Source organism: Amphiprion ocellaris, chromosome 7 (genome assembly GCF_022539595.1).
Source record: "Amphiprion ocellaris isolate individual 3 ecotype Okinawa chromosome 7, ASM2253959v1, whole genome shotgun sequence".
NCBI classification, from domain to species: domain Eukaryota; kingdom Metazoa; phylum Chordata; class Actinopteri; family Pomacentridae; genus Amphiprion; species Amphiprion ocellaris.
Genome location: NC_072772.1, coordinates 36,574,790 through 36,595,357, shown reverse-complemented (window position 1 = coordinate 36,595,357; position 20,568 = coordinate 36,574,790). Strand labels below are relative to the sequence as shown.

Below are 20,568 nucleotides of genomic sequence, written 5' to 3'. Positions count from 1 at the left end.
ACTCTTCTCCCCTGTTTCCTGTCTCTCTCTCACTGTGCCTAAATAAAGCCGAAAAATGGCCAATAAAAAAACTTTTTAAAAAAAGTGAATATTTTTATTTTGTTTCCTCTTATTTGACAGAAAATTGAATATTTTTTGGCAAAACATTTTTACACCGTTTTCTGTCAATTATTCAGTTTTTTAGGGAAAAAAGTCAAAATTGTCCGATCGAAACTTTACTTTTTGGATAAAACAAGAACTTTCTCTACATTTTTACTGTTTTCTTTCAATTAATCAGTCGATTATTCAGTTTTTTTCAGTTTAATCTTTAAAAATGTGAATATTTTCAGTTTTTTTCCTCTTATTTGACAGTAAACTGAATATTTTTGGACAAAGCAAGACATTTTTACACCGTTTTCTGTCATTTATTACATTTTTAGGGAAAGAATGGAGATTTTCTGATTGCAACCTTAATATTCTTTGGACAAGATTTGACATTTCTCAGGTTTTTTTTCAGTTTTTTAGAGGAAAAAATGGCCACATTTTCCAATTAAATCTTTATAAATGTGAATATTTTCTGGTTTATTTCCTCTTATTTGACAGTAAACTAAATATTTTTGCACAAAGCAAGACATTTTTCACCATTTTCTGTCAATTACTATTTTTTTGAGAGAAAAGGTCTAAATTTTTCGATTGAAACTTTACTTTTTGGACAATATGAGGCATTTCTCAATATTTTTTTACAGTTTTTTTGTCAGTTAATCAATTAATCCGCTTTTTAAGGAAAACAACGTTTAAATTTCCCAATTTAAGCTTTATGAATCTGAACATTTTTATTTTATTTCTTCTTATTTGACAGTAAACTGAATATTTTTGGACAAAACGAGACATTTCTCAGCATTTTTCACCGTTTTCTGCCAATTAATCATTCGATTATTCAGCTTTTTAGGGAAACAAGTTCTAAATTTCCCGATTAAAGCTGTCAGAATGTGATTTTTTTTCGTCCTTTATGTCCATAAACTGAGTATCTTTGGAAAAAAACAGACATTTCTCTACATTTTCTGAGACTTTACAGAGAAAACAATTAAACTATTAATGAAGAAAATAATTTAAATTGACATTACTGTTAATAACAAATACCTACAAAATCTGATCATTAAAAGTGATTAAACATGATTTAAATGTGAAAAAATAACATTTTTTTGTCAGAATTAAATTAATCAGTCGATTCATCAATTTAAAAAACAAACAGCCATCCAAATCCTGTGATTTAATTTTTATAAATGTGAATATTTTCTGGTTTATTTCCTCTTATTTGACAGTAAACTGAATATTTTTGGAAAAACAAGACATTTCTCTACATTTTCTAAGACTTTACAGAGCAAACAACTAAACTATTAATCAAGAAAATAATTAAAATCTACATTCCTGTTAATATTAAACAAAATCTGATCACTAAGAGCGATTAAAACATGAAAAAATACCAAATATAAATGATATTTTTCCACTGACACACAAACAGAGCTTGCAGTTCTTCCTGTGGCCACCAGGGGGCAGCAGCCAATCAGCAGAGCCCCTGTGTTGCCACAGTTACATCACACTGTTGTTTATGCCGCTCTGTGTTGTCATGGCAAGTCGAGCAACGCCACGACGACGTGTTTTGTTTGTTTGACGTCTGCTGCTGCTGTTCCAGACCCAGAGGGGAGCTCATTGGTTATTGATTGATTACTGGTTATCAATCATTGATTATTGGTTATTGATTGGTGGAAGCAATCAGTTTCCGTCATTTTATTTCCAGATCATCGACCTCGTCCTCTTTACATCAGCACCAATCAACAAAGTGCCTCCTTATGTAAAACCTGTTTCTTATATAACGCCGCCGTCGTCGTGTGAACGGATAAAAACAATGAAACCACTGTAACGCCCTCCGTAACCACGGTAACGCCCTCCTCACAGGAAGAGGAAATGTTCGCGGTGGAAAAATGAAAGTGAAATGTGAAAAACCAAAACAGTGAATCTGTCAGGAGGAGGTTAAGATGAGAACAGAAATGAAATGAAACTGGAATTAGAATGAAACTGCAACTTCTCCTTCTTCTCCTCCTTCTTCTTCTTCTCCTCCTTCTTCTCCTTCTTCTTCTCCTTCTTTTTCTCATTTTTCTCCTCCTCCTCCTCCTCATCCTTCTTCTTCTCCTCCTTCTCCTCCTCCCCCTCCTTCTTTTTCTTCTCCTTCTACTCCTCCTCATCCTTCTTTTTCTCCTTTTTTCTTCTTCTTTTTCTCCTTTTTTCTTCTCCTTTTTCTTCTTCACCTCCTTCTCCTTTACCGCTCTAAGTGTTGATGTTTGTCATTGCAGGAAACCATGACGACCAAGTTTGAGATGTCCAAGATGGAGTAGAGGATCTAAAGTTGTTTAAAGTGACGGATGAAGGAGGGAAGTAGAGGAGAAGTTTTGTGATTTAACCCCTGACTTTCTGAGCTTTGTAAGCCTTGATTGTACAGAAATGGGAGCAGAAGGGATCACAGCGGCTCTCTGGTCCTTTTACTTTTATTTTTATGGCCTGTTTGTATTTAAATCTCTGAGTTTATGAATCTATAAATCTCTACAGTATATTTTGACAGGTTGGACTCGTTGCCTTTTCACCGTTTACATGCAGAGGAGCTTTTTTGAATCATTTTTAAAGTTCTTTTTTGTGTTTTCTGTCAGAACTTCTTCGTCCTGTAAAAACCAAAGTTGTGAATCAGGAGGTAAAATGTGAACCAAGTATTAGGTTTTTTTTCCAGATTATTTCGGTGCAGTTCGAACCTTTACTCATAAATTCTGGTTGTAAACTTCCAGATGTTTCCCACAAACTTCCCCTCTTTAGTTTGGTGACTTTTTGGAGTTAAAAAAATCCAGATTTGACCAAGCTTCTGATGAGGTTTCTTCACTTTCACCAATTTTTTTTGTTTTTTTTTCTTGCTTGAAGCATCTCTAAAGCTCACAAAGGTTCACAGAAAGAATCAACCCAATAATCCACCTTCTGTTCCACTGAGGGGAAACTTTTGCATTTTTGACTTTTGCTGCAGCATCAAATGAGAAAAAAATGACACAAAATGACATAAAATGAGAGGAATGAGACATGAAATGAGAAAAATTAGACACAAAGGGACACAAAACCAGAAAAACAAGACACAATGACACAAAATGAGAAAAATGAGACATGAAATGAGAAAAATGAGACACGAAATGAGAAAAATGAGACGCAAAATGAGAAAAATGAGAACATGCCACAACATGAGAAAAATGAAACTCAAAATGATACAAAATGAGAACAAGACACAAATGACACAAAATGAGAAAAATGAGACAACATAAGACAATATGAGAAAAATGACAAAATGAGAAAAATTAGAGAAAATGAGAAAAATGAGGCACAAAATGACAAAATTAGAAAAACAAGACAAGTAATGACACAAAATGAGAAAAATGAGACACAAAATGACGCATATCTAAACAAAAATGAGATGTAATACCACAAAATGACTCAAATTGAGAAAAACAAAACTAAATGACACAAAACAAGACAAAATTATATTAAATGAGAAAAATGTGATGCAAAATGACACAAAATGAGAAAAATGAGACAACTTCTGCATTTTTGACTTTTGCTGCAGCATCTCAACAAGTAATAAATGGAATTCACTGTTTGTGGACATTTAAGAAGAACCAGAGAATTTATACTTAAAAATCACTCATACAACAATGAAAATAGTTGCAGAACAAGTTAAAAGTTGACGACTGATTAATATTCAAACTAAACATTAACGGGTTTGAAAGACATTTTATCTTTAGAAATATCACCAAAATGACATCAGATTTTCAACTTTCCAACAGTCCTTGAATGCACCACGTGTGGGGAAAAGTCAGACGTGAGCTGAAATTATAAAATTCATCAAAATCACTTTATTCTGCTTGCGTCATTCATAAATTTGCCAAAAAAATCAAGCGTTTGCACTGAAAAGACAAAAAGTCAGAGTTTTAGGTTGAATTGCAGGCAGTGTTTCCACAGGCCGCGTTTTCTCTTTCAAAATAAAGGTCTAGATTACCCGGTCGACCAACCAGGAACAGTAGAAACACAATGAGTGTGTGACTTTAAAAGATAGAAAGTTTCAGATTTTTGTCATTAATAACTGAAATAAACTTAAACTAATTTAATGTGAGGAAAAAAACCTGCTGGAAGTGAAAAAAAAATGTTGGGAAATATGTGATACAAGAAGCTCAAATTTCACGGATATCTTTATAAATATTTATATTTTATGGTGCGAAATCAGATAAATCAGATGTTGAGGAGAAGCCGTTCTAATAAATCTGAGATGTTTAAAGAAGAATCATCAGTTTTCTGTTTGTGTTTAAAAGTCGTGTTGTTGGTTTGAAGTCTCAGCGTCTCACTTCTGTTAAACACCGTCGCTGCTGCTTGGTTTGTAAATACACCAGTTGATAATAAAAACCTGGAAAGTCAATCATTGGTTTTTTTGGTTTTCAGTTTATTTTTTCTTTCTTTCTTGTTTTTGTTTGACTCTGAGGATGTGGGTTTGATTTGAACACAACAAAAAACTACAGGAAATAAGAACGAGAAAAAATGACATGAAATGAGAAAAACGAGACACAAAATGACATAAAACAAAAAACAGACATAAAATTACACAAACTCACACAAGAAAAAACAGACACAACATGCCACAAAATGAGATGAACAAGACAAAAAAAAAAAACCCGACACAAAACAAGAAAGACAACAAAATAAAAATGACACAATGACAGAAAATGACACAAATTGAGAAAAACAAAACTAAATGACACAAAACGCCAAAATTATCTTAAACAAGGAAAACGAGACACAAAGTGACAGAACCAGAAAAACAAGACACAAAATGACCCAAAATGACATGAAATAAGACCCAAAATAAGAAAAGACACAAATTGACACTGAAGAAGAAAAACGAAACACAAAAATTTGATACAAAATAACATAAAACAAATAAAAGCACGACACAACATGCCACAAAAAGAAAAAAACTGACAAAGTGACATAAAATGAAAAAGTTAGACATAAAATGAGACAAAAAATTACACAAAATGAGAAAAATGACACACAAAATGGTACAAAATGACACAAAATGTGAATTATAAAAAAAAATAAAAAATGGGAGGAATTCTACAGCCCTAAAACCAAACCTGAACATGAGTCACATAAACACGGATTATCACCTCTAAGGAACATTATGCAGGTTTAAATAAAGGTTTTATTTGAATATTCGTTAAACTGGACGTCTCTGAGCATCAAAAACTTCTTTGTTCAAGAAAACCAAACACACGACTACAAAGAGACAAAACTACACCAAAGACACGTTACATGAACAAAAACGAGCCAAAAACTAAACAAAAAAACAGAGGACAGAGTTGTAGAGTTTAAGGCTGTAAAAATATTAATAGAATATTAATGTAATATGTAAACAACAATGTCAGAAAGACACAAAACGACACAAAGGAGACAAAAAAACAAGAACGAGACAAAACTGAAAATGAAAAATGAGACACAAAATGACACAAGAAAAACACGAGACAAACTGACATAAAATGAAAAAACAGACACAAATGACAAAACAAAAAACAAAATGACACAAAATACAACATGATGTTAAATAACAAAAATGAGAAAAATGAGACACAAAATGACATTAAATGAGAAGAATGAGACAAGTAATGACACAAAATGAGAAAAACAAGTCACAAAATAACAGAACAAAAAAGACAATTACACAAAATCACACAAAACAAAGACATGACATAATGAGAATAAAGAGACAAAATAAGTAAACTTGAAAAAACAGACAAGTAATGACACAAAATGAGAAAAACAAAACACAAGATGACATAAAACTAGAAAAACGAGACCCAAAATGACATTAAATGAGAAAAACGAGACAGAAAATGATAAAAAAATGAGACACAGAATGAGCAAAATGAGTAACAAAATGACATTAAATGAGACAAATGAGACACAATGACGTAAGACAAGACAAAGAAATGACAAAATATGAAAAACGAGACACAGAAAAATGAGAGTGACATAAAACTGGAAAAGCAAGACCCAAAATGACATAAATTGAGAAAAATGAGACAAATGATAACACAAAGTGACACAAAATGAGAAAAACAAGACATAAAATGAGAAAAATGAGACAAATAATAACAAAATGACACAAAATGAGAAAAACTAAATGAGGAAAAACGAGACACAAAATGAGAAAAATGAAAAAAGCAAAAGGACACGAAACAAGTAAAAAATGACATAAAATGAGAAGGACTAGACACTCATATGAGCCACAGTGAGTAATAAAGAGACAGCAGAAGCTACTCAGAGGGTAAATTATGGGATGTTGTGACGAATATTTGAGCCTCTGAGACTAATTCAGGTTTTCGATGTTTTACTGGAACGTTTCCAGTTTATTCATTTCTGTGATAGAACAGCGGAAAGTTCAGAGTTTAAAACATCTTTAAAAATCTCTTATTGTTTAAATGTAGTTTAATGATGACGTTTTTATGATTTAAATGTAGTTTAATGAAGAAGTTTTTATGATTTAAATGTAGTTTAATGAAGAATTTTTTATGATTTAAATGTAGTTTAATGATGAAGTTTTTATGATTTAAATGTAGTTTAATGATGACATTTAAAATCCTGGAGTTTTTGTGATTTAAATGTAGTTTAATGAAGTTTTTATGATTTAAATGTAATTTAACGATGACGTTTATAATCCTGGACTTTAATCCGTCTGTTTCTGTCGGCTTTTATTCGACGACAAGTTTCCTCTGATGTTCAGCTGCTGCTCATTTAGACGATTATCCACCTGCTCTGGCCATTAAGACAAAGTGTGTTTCTGTGTGTGTGTGTTATTGTGTGTTAGAGTGTGTGTTATTGTGTGTTAGAGTGTGTGTTAGCACAGCATTACGCCTGTAATAACTTAATCCCACAGATCTGCTCTGACAGTATGCTGCCCATTCCAACCGACAGGAGGGAATTATCGTCGCTCTGCAGACGGATAGACGTGTTGTTGCTGCCATGAGGCCCAACCTGTGGCCTGAGGACCCCGGTGGGGAACGCTGATACTGACGTAGAAGTCAGAACGAAGAGTTTGGTGTTTTAATGTTGGTAAAAGCTTCAAAAAGAAGACTTTATACAGCATTTAGAGGAAGATGTGGCAGTTTGTAAATGACAGAGAATGACATAAAACTAGAAAAACAAGGTACAGAATGACATAAAATCAAGAAAGAAGACGCAAAATGAGAAAACCAGACATAAAATGATACAAAGCCCAAAAAAGAAGACACAATGAAATAAAATTAGAAAAACCAGACACAAAATAACCACAAATGACAGAAAATTACCACAAATAGACACAAAACAATCCCAAAAAACAAAAAAATACCACACAGACCAAAAATGACAAGAGACACAAAATGACCTTAAAGACACACAAAATAACCACGAATAGACACGAAACCACCACTAAAAATGCAAACAACCACAGAGACACAAAATGACCGCAAAGAGACACAAAACAACCACTAAAAAGAAACAAAATGTCCACAAATTAACATAAAATGACCACAAAGAGACACAAAATGACGCTAAATCAAACAAAACAACCGCAAAAAGACACAAAAGAACCACAAAAAGACACACAACAACCATAAAGAGGCACAAAACTACTGCAATTTACCAAAATGTCCACAATTCATCAGAAAATGATCACAGACATAAAACACCAACAAAAAACACAAAAAATTACCACAGAGACAAAAAATTACAAGACACAAAACAACCACAAAAAAGACACAAAATTTCCACAAATTAACATAAAATTACCACAAAAAAATCAACCAATTACCTCAGAAAAACTAAATGACCAAAAAGAGACAGAAATGTCAACAAATTAACACAAAATAACCAGTAAAAGACACAAACAACCATCAAAAGACACAAAACAACCATTGCATATTAAATGCGATAATGGATCATTTGCATTTTTAAATAGAAATGTAAAACACTTGAAATGAGTTTTTATGTCAAATACATAAGTTTAAATTGTGGTTTTGTGATTTAAAAATGTAGAATTTTTACAAAATATATCTTTAAATGCTGACTTCTTTTGAATTTTCTAAAAAAATATATATTGCAAATTAGTGACATTTGATATCTTACATATCTGCAATAATTTAATGTAAAAACCTTTGTTTTCATGTACTTTTATGCTCTCCTCTGTAAAAACTGAATTTCTTGCCAATTTTCTGACTTTTATTCAGTAAATTAATGCAAATGAGTGCATATTTAATAAGATAATGAATCATTTGCATATTTGAACATAATTCTAAAACACCTATAAGACAAAAATAACTGTTTTTATGTCACAAGACATGAAGAAGTTATTCTGGTGGTTTCAAATTTTTAAAAAATAGAGATTTTCTTTTACAAAACTTGGATAAAATTCTTGTTTTCCAGACTGTCAGTATTTTCTTATTTAGTGATACATGAAGCTCTATTCTGTAAAATCTTGATATTTATCTAATTCTCGGACTTTTATTCTGAAAATTAATGCAAATTAGTGCATATTTACTTAGATAATACCTAATTTGCATATTTAAGCACACTTACATGTTTTTCAGTTTTATTTCTGTCTTTTAATAGTCGGATTTATAGTATATTTTATCATTTTAAACAAAAAGAAAATAGTTGTTTTCCAGGCTGCTGTCAGTACTTTTTGATTTATTTAGTGAAACATGAAGCTCTACTCTGTAAAAACTGATTTTTCTGAATTTGTATTCTGAAGATGAATGCAAATATTGGCATATTTGCATATTGTAATACTTGCAATCCCAAAAAAAAAAAGGGAAAAAACCTTTTTTTCCTGGCTATTATTATTTAATGACACATGAACCTCTGTTCTGTAAAATTTCAATTTTTATCCAATTTTCTGACTTTTATTCTGAAAACTATTGCATATCTAATGAGATACTACTTAATTTGCATATGTAAACATACTTTCAGTGTGAAAAATCAGTGTTAATGTAAATAACCAGCTGTGGTGATATTTTTAGGTTAAAATGTGACATCCATTGAAGTTAAACTGGTTGAACTGGGAGACCAGTGGAGACCAGCATGTGGAGTCAGAAGCAGCAGCCGGCTGCAGGATAAAACACCCAGATCCACTTTAATACAAAGAAATCTGCTTTTATTGCAGCGGTTACGTAACAGGATGAAGATTATCCATAGATTTATAAGACCCGCCCCTCCGCCTGCAGTCATCATCATCATCATCATCATCACCACCATCATCACCATCATCATCTTCACCATCATCACCATCATCATCTTCACCATCATCGCCATCACCATCTTCACCATCATAATCATGACTATCATCATCACCATCACCACCATCATCATTACCATCATCATCATCATCATCATCACCACCATCATCACCATCACCATCTTCACCATCATCATCACCATCATCATCTTCACCATCATCATCACCATCACCATCTTCACCCTCATCATCATCATCTTCACCATCATCACCATTATCATCTTCACCATCATCACCATCACCATCTTCACCCTCATCATCATCATCTTCACCATCATCACCATTATCATCTTCACCATCATCACGATCACCATCTTCACCATCATCATCATCTTCACCATCATCACCATTATCATCTTCACCATCATCACCATCACCATCTTCACCACCATCATCTTCACCATCATCATCACTATCATCATCATTACCATAACCATCATCATCTTCACCATCATCACCATCATCATCTTCACCATTATCACCATCACCATCATTATCTTCACCATCATCACCATCATCATCTTCACCATTATCACCATCACCATCATCACCATCATCATCTTCACCATCATCATCACCATCATCACCATCTTCACCATCATCATCACCATCTTCACCATCATCATCTTCACCATCACCATCTTCATCATCATCACCACCACCACCATCACATCACCATCATTACCATCATCATCATCTTCACCATCACCATCATTACCATCACCACCATCATCATCATCACCATCATCATCATCTTCACCATCATCATCACCATCATCATCATCACCACCATCATTAGCATCACCATCACCACCATCATCATCACCATCATCATCATCTTCACCATCATCATCATCTTCACCATCATCACCATTATCATCTTCACCATCATCACCATCACCATCTTCACCACCATCATCTTCACCATCATCATCACTATCATCATCATTACCATAACCGTCATCATCTTCACCATCATCACCATCATCATCTTCACCATTATCACCATCACCATCATTATCTTCACCATCATCACCATCATCATCTTCACCATTATCACCATCACCATCATCACCATCATCATCTTCACCATCATCATCACCATCATCACCATCTTCACCATCATCATCAACATCTTCTCCATCATCATCTTCACCATCACCATCTTCATCATCATCACCACCACCACCATCACATCACCATCATTACCATCATCATCATCTTCACCATCACCATCATTACCATCACCACCATCATCATCATCACCATCATCATCATCACCACCATCATTAGCATCACCATCACCACCATCATCATCATCACCATCATCATCATCATCTTCACCATCATCATCACCATCATTATCATCATCATCACCATCCTCACCATCATCATCATCACCATCATCATCACCATCATCATCATCATCATCACCATCATCATCACCATCATCATCACCATCATCATCATCATCATCAGAAACAGGAAGAAGCTCACACCGTGCGATGCTGTAGTTTGTTAGATTTTAGTCTTTATTGTACTATTTTTTTTCTTGACAATTTGCTAGCGGACGTGAAAACTTGGACCAACAAAACATAATCATCATCATCATCATCATCATTTTTAATTACAGCGCGTCGTCAGACTGCAGGAAACAGTGACAAGGCGTTTTTCTTTAAAAAATAAAACGAGACAAAAGAAAGAAAAATAAAATCCAAACCGAACAGAAAGAAGGGAAAAAAAACAAATTTTCTTTTTAATATTCGATGGTGGTTTGTTTGTTTGTTTTGTTTGTTGCTTATTTTTTTAACTTTAAATCCATGTACACAATAATATAACAGTCTAAAAACATTGAACACACAGAGCTGAAGACGTGGCGGTTGTTGTCGGGAGGCGGCGGTCCTCGGGGCGCTTTATTTACGGGGTCCTGCTGCTCAAATACCTACTGGGGCAGATCAGGGGGGCAAAACAGGCGGAGGTGCAGGAAGGGGACTACAAAACAAAATGGCCGTCCATATAAAACTAACAGTCTTTTTTTTTGTTCTTTTTTTTCCACCAATCAGGAGTCGGCAGAGAGTGAAGGAGGAAGGAAGAAGAAAATAAAGGAGGAGGAAGGAGGAAGGGTGGAATGATTTTTTTCACATTTCTGCTGTTTTCTCTTGTAGACAAATATAAAATTTCACAGACAAGCAAAGAAAGATTTTTAAAAAAACAAACACTGGATGGTTTGGAGAAGAAGAAGAAGGAGAAGGGCTCGTTGAATTATTGCTTTCTGAGTATTTATTATTTTTCTCATCTAATTGCATCTCTCAGCCTCTGTCACCATGACGATATCTGATAACTCGTTAGGGAGGGGGCGGAGCTTGTAGGGGCTGGGTGGGAGGAGCTTGGGTTGGGGGCGGGGCTCAGAGCTCCATGCTCAGCGAATCCCGGGGCAGTTCTAATCCTCTCTGAGTGGCCTCACACGTTTCCCGCCTTTTTGTCTGGTAGAATGATAACAGAAGAGATTGAAAAAACGCATTAAAAAGTAGAAAATAATAATAATAATAATAACAAACAGTCACAGAAAAAAGGGTTATAATATGTGTGTTTTAGTACAGATGTCGCCCCTCGCTGGTGTCGAGTTAGTCATTTTAAAATACACACAAAAAAAAACACGTGTGTTCACATTACAGATCGACATTCACACGATTAATGCTAATAAATAAACTTCCGTCCGTCCGTCTGTTATTCTGACTTCCTGTTTCAGATAAAAACCCAGAGAGAGAGAAAGAAGCTAATCTGGTCGGTTGAAGACGCTCCGTGACACTTTGAATTTCACTCCCTAATCCAATGAAGGACTCAAATCTAAGAGAAAAGCTGGTTTGAGGTCGGCTAAACCGGCTTTTCTCTTCAAATGCAGCTAAACGAGCTAATAGATACAAAGCTAACAGAGCTAGCAAACACAGAGCTAAAAGACATACAGCTAGCAGAGCTACCAGACAGGCAGCTAACAGAGCTGGCAAACACAAAGCTGACAGAGCTAGCTGTCCAGAGGCTGAAACACAAAGCTAGACGTGGTTTTAGTCAGGTTTGTGTCAGTGCATTTAAACTCTACATGATCATGAACTCTGAAAAAGAACTAAAGGGACCTTAAGACCAAAAATATATATTAAAAAAATTGCTGTTTCAGATAAAGAGAAAGAAGCTAATCTGGTTTGTTGAAGAGGCTCCGTGACACTTTGAATTTCACTCGCTAATCCAATGAAGGACTCAAATGTAAGAGAAAAGCTGGTTTGACGTCGGCTAAACCGGCTTTTCTTTTCAAACGCAGCTAAACAAGCTAATAAAACAGTGCTAAAGGACACAAAGCTAACAGAGCTAACAGATACAAAGCTAACACAGCTAACAGATACAAAGCCAACAGAGATAGCAGACACAAAGCTAACAGAGCTAACAGATACAAAGCTAACAGATACATAGCTAACAGAGCTAAAAGGGCTAACTATCTGGAGGACGGAGGCTGAAACACAAAGCTCAATGTGGTTTTATTCAAACTTTAAATGAATCTGAACTCTGATAAACTAAAGAACCTGAAACCTGCCAGTATTTCCTGATTTATAGAGCAATAGAAAAGGTTCTCCTCTGTAAAAAGTGAATTCTGAAGCTGGTTTCATCCATGTTTTTAATTTCTCTTCTGTAAATGAATGCATATTTGACGATATAATGACTCATTTATATATTTTACCAAGTTTTTGTGTTGACATAACAGTGTTACATCAACTCAATATTGTGAGTAATTTAAATTTAAATATCTGCTGTAGTGGATTTAAATACTAAATTCAAGTTGAGGTAACTTAATGAAATCAGCATAACAATATATTTTTTTTCTCCACCATGAGTTCAAGATTTCAAGTCCCTAAAAACTTGTGCTACCAATTATTAAATAATTGGTTAATTTAAAATACCACCAACTGTAAATGAAAGTCACTTCCCCTAATTCAATAGTTTATTGGTTGAACATAATTTTATTATTTCAGAATGCATAAAAACAGAAGTGGGAGACAAGAAGAAGGAAAGAGGACGAGGTCAGTCTGATAAAAACAGCGCTTCCAAGGAAAAACCAGCTTTTTAGCTCAGTTTTAGAAATAAAATCAGAAACTTCTGAATACGTAAATGCTTCGTTGTAGAAAATACTTTAATGGAAGAACAATGATGGTAATAAATTAGAGCTGGAAGACTATAACCTACAGAGAGAGGCGACGCAAATGTGCAAAAATAGATTTTATTCAAAATAAATGGTGCCTGGACCTTCTAGCATTAGTTTCTATAAAGCATTATTATTATTTCGTTGGTTTATTTTGGAAGGACGAAGCATAATTTACAGTGACTGCAACAGAGTTAGTGAGCAGCTAACTTACATCGATGACAAACAACAAAATATTACAAGTTTAAGACGATGATATCAGTTAAATCGGATTTGAAACATCAACAGTGAGGCTCTGTAAGAGCTGGTCAGTTTGCATTTTATGAGCGTAACTGAGATTTGAGGTGTTTTTTAAACGATGGGGAATTTTGAACTTGCATTCATCACATTAGCAGCTGAAGAGCTAAATATTTATCTTAGAGAGTGGTAGAGTCCAGAAAATCAGGTAAAATAGAGTAAATAGCATCTTGAATTCATCACATTAGCATCTAAAGAGCCAGATATTTTCCTGAGGAAGTGCTGGAGACCAAAAAAGGAGCACAAAGATGGTGAACTGTGGACTTGCATTCATCATATTCGGAGCTTGAACAAAAAATAAAGCTAAAACACGGTAAATATTGACTTGAAATTGTCACATTAGCAGCTAATGAGCTAAAAAATTCTCTTAACAGTTAGTGGAGACCAAACACAGAGCTAAAAGATGGTAGATACTGGACTTAGATTCAACACATTAGCAATTAAAGAGCCAGATATTTTCCTCAGGAGGTGGTGGAGACCAGAAAGGAGCTAAAAGATGGTAAATACTGGACTTGAATTCAACACATTATCAGCTAAAGAGCCAAAAAAAAATCCCTCAGAAAGTGGTAGAGACCAAAAACAGAGCTAAAACCGAGCAAATAACATAAAATTGTCACATTTGCAGGTTATGAGCCAGACATTTTCACCAGTAGGTGGTTGACACCAAAAAAGAGCTAAAAGATGATGAATTTTGAATTTGAATTGACTTGAATTTGTCACACTAGCAGCTAATGAGCTAAAAATTTCCCTCAACAGTTGGTGGAGACCAAAATAAAGCTAAAAAAAAAAAAACAAGTAGCAACTGGTCAAAAAAACAAAAATATCTATAGCATGTGGAGTCTGCTAAATATTTTCCAATGTTGGTAAAATGTGGACTCTTGGAAAAATGTTGATTCCAAGTTTTATTTTTGAAAAATAAATAATCACTCAAAACTCTTCAGAATGAGCTTAGTTGTGTTTCTCAGGTTTATGAATGCATAAACTCAGTTACATTGGATAAAACATGGAAAATCTTCAATTTAAACCCACTTTCCTCCAAAAAATGCAGATTTCTGAAAAACATATCCCATAATTTAGTGTTGTTTTGGCCTTTTCCCACTCATTACTTGAAAAAAACTTTCATATTGACTAAAATCATCATTGAAACCATCAGTTGGTTGCGTATAAATGTAATTTTTGGAGCTGTACTTCTTTTATTCAGTGTCGACACTTGGAAAAATGTTGTGATTCCAAGTTTTTACAATTTTGAAGAAATTGCTAATCAAAGAAATTAAATTTTAGTTTCTTGTTTTTAGTATTTCTGTGTTGTCCTGCACTGAAGACATTTCCTGTGGTGCAGGACTTTATATTGCAGTTTAAAATGGTTGGAATTCAGAGGGTTAAACTGAGTATTTCTTGTGCTTTTCAGCTGCTTTTATGTGTTTCAGTGAAGATCAGTTGCTGGCACAGTTTCAGGCCAAACTCCAGGCGCTAAGCAGAGTTCAGATTTAGCAAACAGAGCTTCAAAGCGACAGCAGCAGGCGTCTGTCGGATCAAAGCGAGTCGGTCGCCGGACACGAAGCCTCGCCGAGTTTCACCTGGACGGATAAATAAGAGAGGAGAGCATCTGGTTCGCCTCCTGTTGCTCAGGTGTGTGAAACGCCGCCAACAAGAAGCCAAACAGAAAAGCCTCAGGATGCAGGAAATGGCTTCAAATTTCACCTCGTTTTTCTGCTCAGAATCAACTGAATAAAAGCTCAACTCAAATGTGTCGCCGCTGCAGCTGCTGTTCAGGACATCCGACTAATCTGACGTCTAAATAAAGTTCAGCTCTGGAAATCTGCGCTCACCACCTGAGGCCTCGTTAAAAGCTACAGCCGCTCGTGAACTTGACATCATAATGAAATTAAACGAACTGAGCTCCTCTTTTTCTCTCTCGCAGGTGATTTAATGGTGAGCTAACACTTTATTTATCAGCTACTCTGCCGCTGCTTTAAAAGGATTTAAAGGGAAAAGGTGCAGCTTTTCTAACATGCATCACCATGGAAGTTGCATGCCTATTTATAGAAAAATACGTGATTCTGTGTGTGCACATTTTTATGGGAAAGTGTGGAGCTGCGGTCAGGATGTTGTTAGAGTAGCTTAGCACAAAGACTGGAAGCGGAGGGAAATTGCTAGCCTGGTTCTGTCCAACAGTTTTTGTAAAATATGCGCAAGTTTAGAGCTAAAATGTACAACTAATGGATTGGTTGCAGGGAAATTAAACCTGTATATTAACTGTAGAATGGTCTAACTCACCGTCTGACTCGATGAGTTTGTTATCTTTAAAAAAAACAGACAAAATGAGCCGGAAACTGTAAAAACAGAGAAAATATTTGAAAGTCACGTCACCTTAAAATTATGCCATTATTTTCTCTACGGCTCATTTAAAAATTCACCAAAAATAAAGTGTTTACTCTAACCAGATTCTGTAGAAAACAAAAAAAATCTGCGCTTTTCAACACAACTATAAAGCTGTTAGCGGTTCAGTTGTGCCAAATAGTTACATGACAAAAATTCAAGAACTTCTCGGCTGAACTGCGAGTCGACAACTGAAGGACCAATCAAAAATGGAAATAGTAAATTATCTAGCATATGTAGAGCCTGCTAATTTATTTCCAGTCTTAGTACCACATGTGGATTAATCTTAAATTTGAAACCACTTTCCTCGAAAAAATGCAAATTTATGACCAATTTCTGAAAAACATATCCCACAATTTAGTGTTTTTATGCCTGTATCTGTAGAATAGTCTGACTCGCTAGATGTAGATTGTGGGTTTAAGCTGCTGCTATCTTTGTGTTACTGCTTTCCAAATCTAATGATGAGTACTAACAACAAAAATTCTCGAAAAACAACATACACACAGAAATTTTTTAATTTTTGTGCAGTCGATTAGATTTATTGAGTAAATTATCCATTTTAATGACAGATTTCGCCTCGATGCTGCAAAAAGTCACTATTTTGAGGAAACACATCTTAAATCACCCCAAAAACTGTCTGTGACTTGTTTAAAAACAGTTTTAATCTTCTATAGCCGAATAATACTGAGGTGCAGTCAGACTATTCTCTACTGCAGAATGGTCTGACTATGCCAGAATATATTTTAAAGAGCTAAATATCCAAACAGAGCACTCTAAATGAATTCAAAATCAACATGAAAAGCTAGTTTTTGCATATTAAATCATTGCAACCTGGTTATTTTGAGCTGAAGTTCATGTTTAGCTTGTTCTAGGTTTTGGAAAGTGGAAGTAAACAACCCAAAGTGTTTAGCAACTGATTTAAACAACTTTGGAAGCAAACAACAGCACTGCTAACATGTAGTATCAACTTGTGCTTTAAAAATGCCCCCAGAAAGTTAAAAAAAAATGCAGATTTTAATGATTTTTCTCAAAGAATAACATGTACCTCCCTGCTATATAAATGGAAAACTAGATTTAAAGGTGTTTTGTTGCATAAATCCACCGCAAATGTAATGTGAGTTTAAGCTAGCTCTCCTGGTATTTGTGGGTAAATTTATCTTAAACTAGTTGGTAGTGTTTTATCTAAATGCACACCCTGGTTTGGCTCATATTGTGGATATTTTCCCTCCTTCAGTAGTTCTATAACTTCAATAAACCAAATAAAGAATGATCTCACACAGAAGAATTAACTGTGTTGCTAATGCTAGGCACTAAAAGTAAAGCATAATTAAATGAAAGCAACAAAAATATTAAATTATATCCCTGCCTGTAATAATAAAGTACAGCAAGGATTCTTATGGGGGAAAAAAGTCCATATAGTCACGAAAAGATGTTCTGAAACCTCTGAAGTCGGGGTTGTAATCGTTGCATTGTGGGAGATTCAAGGGGAATTCAGGTAATTATCACATTTCTATCTTTTGTATGCTACATTTTGGCCAAATATTTAAAAAAATCTGAAGTTTTTGTCTATTAAAGCATCAATAAATGGACTTGTTGCTGTCTGTTTCTCTACAGACTTGAGAAGACTCATGAAAGCTGCTGTTCTCTGCTGGAAACGTCTCATTTTTGCATCTTTGTTTGAATGCAGATTGAACAGAAGACGCCAGCTGTTAGTTATAGAGCTGCACAGGTGAGTTTTTTACTGCTGGACAGACTCAGACTTATTGTTTCTCTGTTTACAGTCTTTCTATCAACGTTGGCTGATCGCAGCTCAGAAAGCAGATATTTGTTCTCTAGACGTGTCTGCATGCGTTTGTGTGCTCTGATTTGTGTAACGTAACATTTGGCTTGTGTGTTAAAGTGTTTTATTAAAGAGTGAGTATAAATGTTCAGTATCTAAAGTCGTAGCAGCCGTTAAAGCCATTGTCGACACACAGCTCCCTCTCTAATTGGTCGGTGGCTGCTGACATCACGTTTTGAACGATGGCCACCGCTGCCTCTCGGAGGTCCCTCTTCCTCATCTCCTCCTCCTCCTCCTCCTCCTCTCTCTCTCCCTGGTCACATGACTCATAGCGGCAGCCTCCATTTTGCGGAGACTCCCCCCCCTCCCCGATGCTAACGGCTAACGCTAGCTCTCTCCCCCGGCGGCTGCTATCGTTATTTAGCGTCTCTGCTTGTCGCTGTCTGTTGTTAGTATCCTTGTCTGTGCCGCTGATTGGCGGCTCGGCAGCGTCCGGCTCTGACTCACCGCTGTTCACGGCGTTGATGATCTTGGCGTTGGCCTCGTCCTTCACCGCCTCCTTGCCCTTCTTCACGGGGCTGCTCCCCGTCGTCTTCTCCTCGTCCTGGTGATTGTGTTCGGCGGTTTCCTCTGCCGTGCCGTTGGAGCAGCCGTTCTCGCCGTTGGTCACCGGGGCTTCAGCCGGCGTTTTCTCCGCCTCCTTCGCCGCCTCGCCGCTGCCCTCCTCCGCCTCCGCCGCCGGTGTTTTCTTCTCGGCTGCCGCTGCTGCATCTTTGTCGTTGGCTTCCTCAGTCGCTACTGCTTCACCGTCGGCGCCGCCTTCCTCCGCCGCTGTCTCGCCTCCTTCTGTGGCCTCACCTCCTTCCGCCGCCTCCTCCTCCTCCTTGGCGCCTTCGCCCATGTCCACGCTGGTGGATTTACCCTTTCTCAGGACGAAGTTCTTCAGGGAAACAGCGCGGCCGAAATGTGAGCGCTTGGCTTTGGCCGACTTGCCATCTTTGCCTTCATCTGCTGCTCCGTCCTCACCTGAAAGAAAACAAGAGTTCAGAGTTAAACTTCATTCAGAAACAATGAGAGTTGTGATGATTGTGACTCCCAAAGGAGCTCTTTGCACATTTGAAGGTTTGGAAACAGATGGTCTGACCCACTTTCTGTAGTTTTTTTGAAAAATGGGTTCAAAGTTTAGCATTTTCCAGAATGGTCTAACATTCCACTGTAACACCATAAAATATAACAGAAATTCTCTAACACTCAGTTTGGATGTTTTGGTGGGTTAGACCACTCTGCTTCTAACCCCCTCACGTCATTCTGCAAGTTTTCAGTCATTCAGTCATTTTTTTGTGTGTAATTGTGGACAAATTTTCTGCAATTTTGGATCATTTCAGGTCATTTTAGACAAATTTTCAGTCATTTTGGACGATTTTATTCATTCTGGGTCATTTTAATCATTTTAGATAAATTCTGACTAATGTTGGATCATTTTCCAGTAATTTTAGACTATTTTCTTGAACAACTTTTTGTCATTGTAGATCATTTCTGGAAATGTTTCTGTAATTCTTGATCATTTTCAGGTCAGTATGGATCATTTTTGAAACATCTCGGGTAATAAAGAAGCAGAGTGGTCTGACCCACTTTCTGTAGCTTTTGAAAAAAATGGGTTCAAAGTTTAGTGTTTTCCAGAATGGTCTAACATCCACTGTAACGCTGTAGTTGGGTTGTGGGTTAGAACACTGTGAGACTAAAATCTAGACCATAAACTATTACAGAAACTATATAAAACTCACTTACTTGATGAGACAGGTGTGTAAGGAGACTATTGCACACTGTCTAACTGCAAAAACACATTTATATGATGCAACGTTTCAGTACCGAAATGTGCACGTGTTTTTGCAAGTTAGAATCCATGTGAACCAGTTGAAAAAGTGACTCCAAAATCAGATCAAAAACCTGCCGTTTAAGAGAAATGTTGCTTCCGACTGCTGGATGATGGTTTTTGAAACTTTTACAATTCGAATAATCAGAAGAAACTTTCGAGGTTTGCCACCAAAACAATTGCAGTCACTGTTTTGAGGAAACACGTTGCTGCATCTTTTATTTAGATCTGAATATCACATCAGAAGAATACTGAGGTGCTGTCAGACCATTCTCTACTGCAGAACAACTGAACTAGAACAGACTACATCTACATAAACTAAATGTTCTGTGACTCCAAAGTCAAATCAGAAACCTCTCGTTTAAGAGAAACAGCACCTCCTACTGCAGGATGATGGTTTTAGCAAGTTTTACGATTCGAAAAATCAGAAGAAACTTTCAGGTTTTGCAGAGGATTTGAATCGCGCTCAAAGTTCTTAGTGAATTATTTCTTTTAAGGACAAAATTGCCTCTTTGCATGCAAATATTCCACTTAAACAATTCCTCAATTATTGCTTCGAGAGAACACGTTGCTGCAAGACTGATTTGTTCAAGAAAAATAGCAGAATAATACGGAGGTGCTGTCAGACCATTCTCTACTGCAGAACAACTAAACTATAACAGACT

The 20,568-nt window shown here is 35.9% G+C and overlaps 2 protein-coding genes across 6 annotated transcripts in view; one reads left to right on the top strand and one right to left on the bottom strand.

The window, feature by feature from the left end:
* zgc:162698 (Transmembrane protein 87A-like) overlaps positions 1-4,477 on the top strand; it is a 33,339-nt gene extending 28,862 nt beyond the window's left edge. For all 5 annotated transcript variants that reach the window (XM_055012423.1, XM_055012420.1, XM_055012422.1 and 2 more), the window contains exon 21: positions 2,331-4,477. In XM_055012423.1, coding sequence (XP_054868398.1) covers positions 2,331-2,372 — 42 coding nt within the window. In that variant the 3' untranslated portion in view covers positions 2,373-4,477. The remainder of the gene's footprint in view (positions 1-2,330) is intronic.
* A 6,422-nt stretch (positions 4,478-10,899) lies between these two features.
* si:ch211-137a8.4 (neurofilament heavy polypeptide) overlaps positions 10,900-20,568 on the bottom strand; it is a 44,652-nt gene continuing 34,983 nt past the window's right edge. Inside the window, exons 3-4 of the mRNA XM_023293970.3 lie at positions 18,538-19,056; positions 10,900-11,871 (exon numbers count right to left, since the gene is read on the bottom strand). Coding sequence (XP_023149738.2) covers positions 11,849-11,871; positions 18,538-19,056 — 542 coding nt within the window. The 3' untranslated portion in view covers positions 10,900-11,848. The remainder of the gene's footprint in view (positions 11,872-18,537; positions 19,057-20,568) is intronic.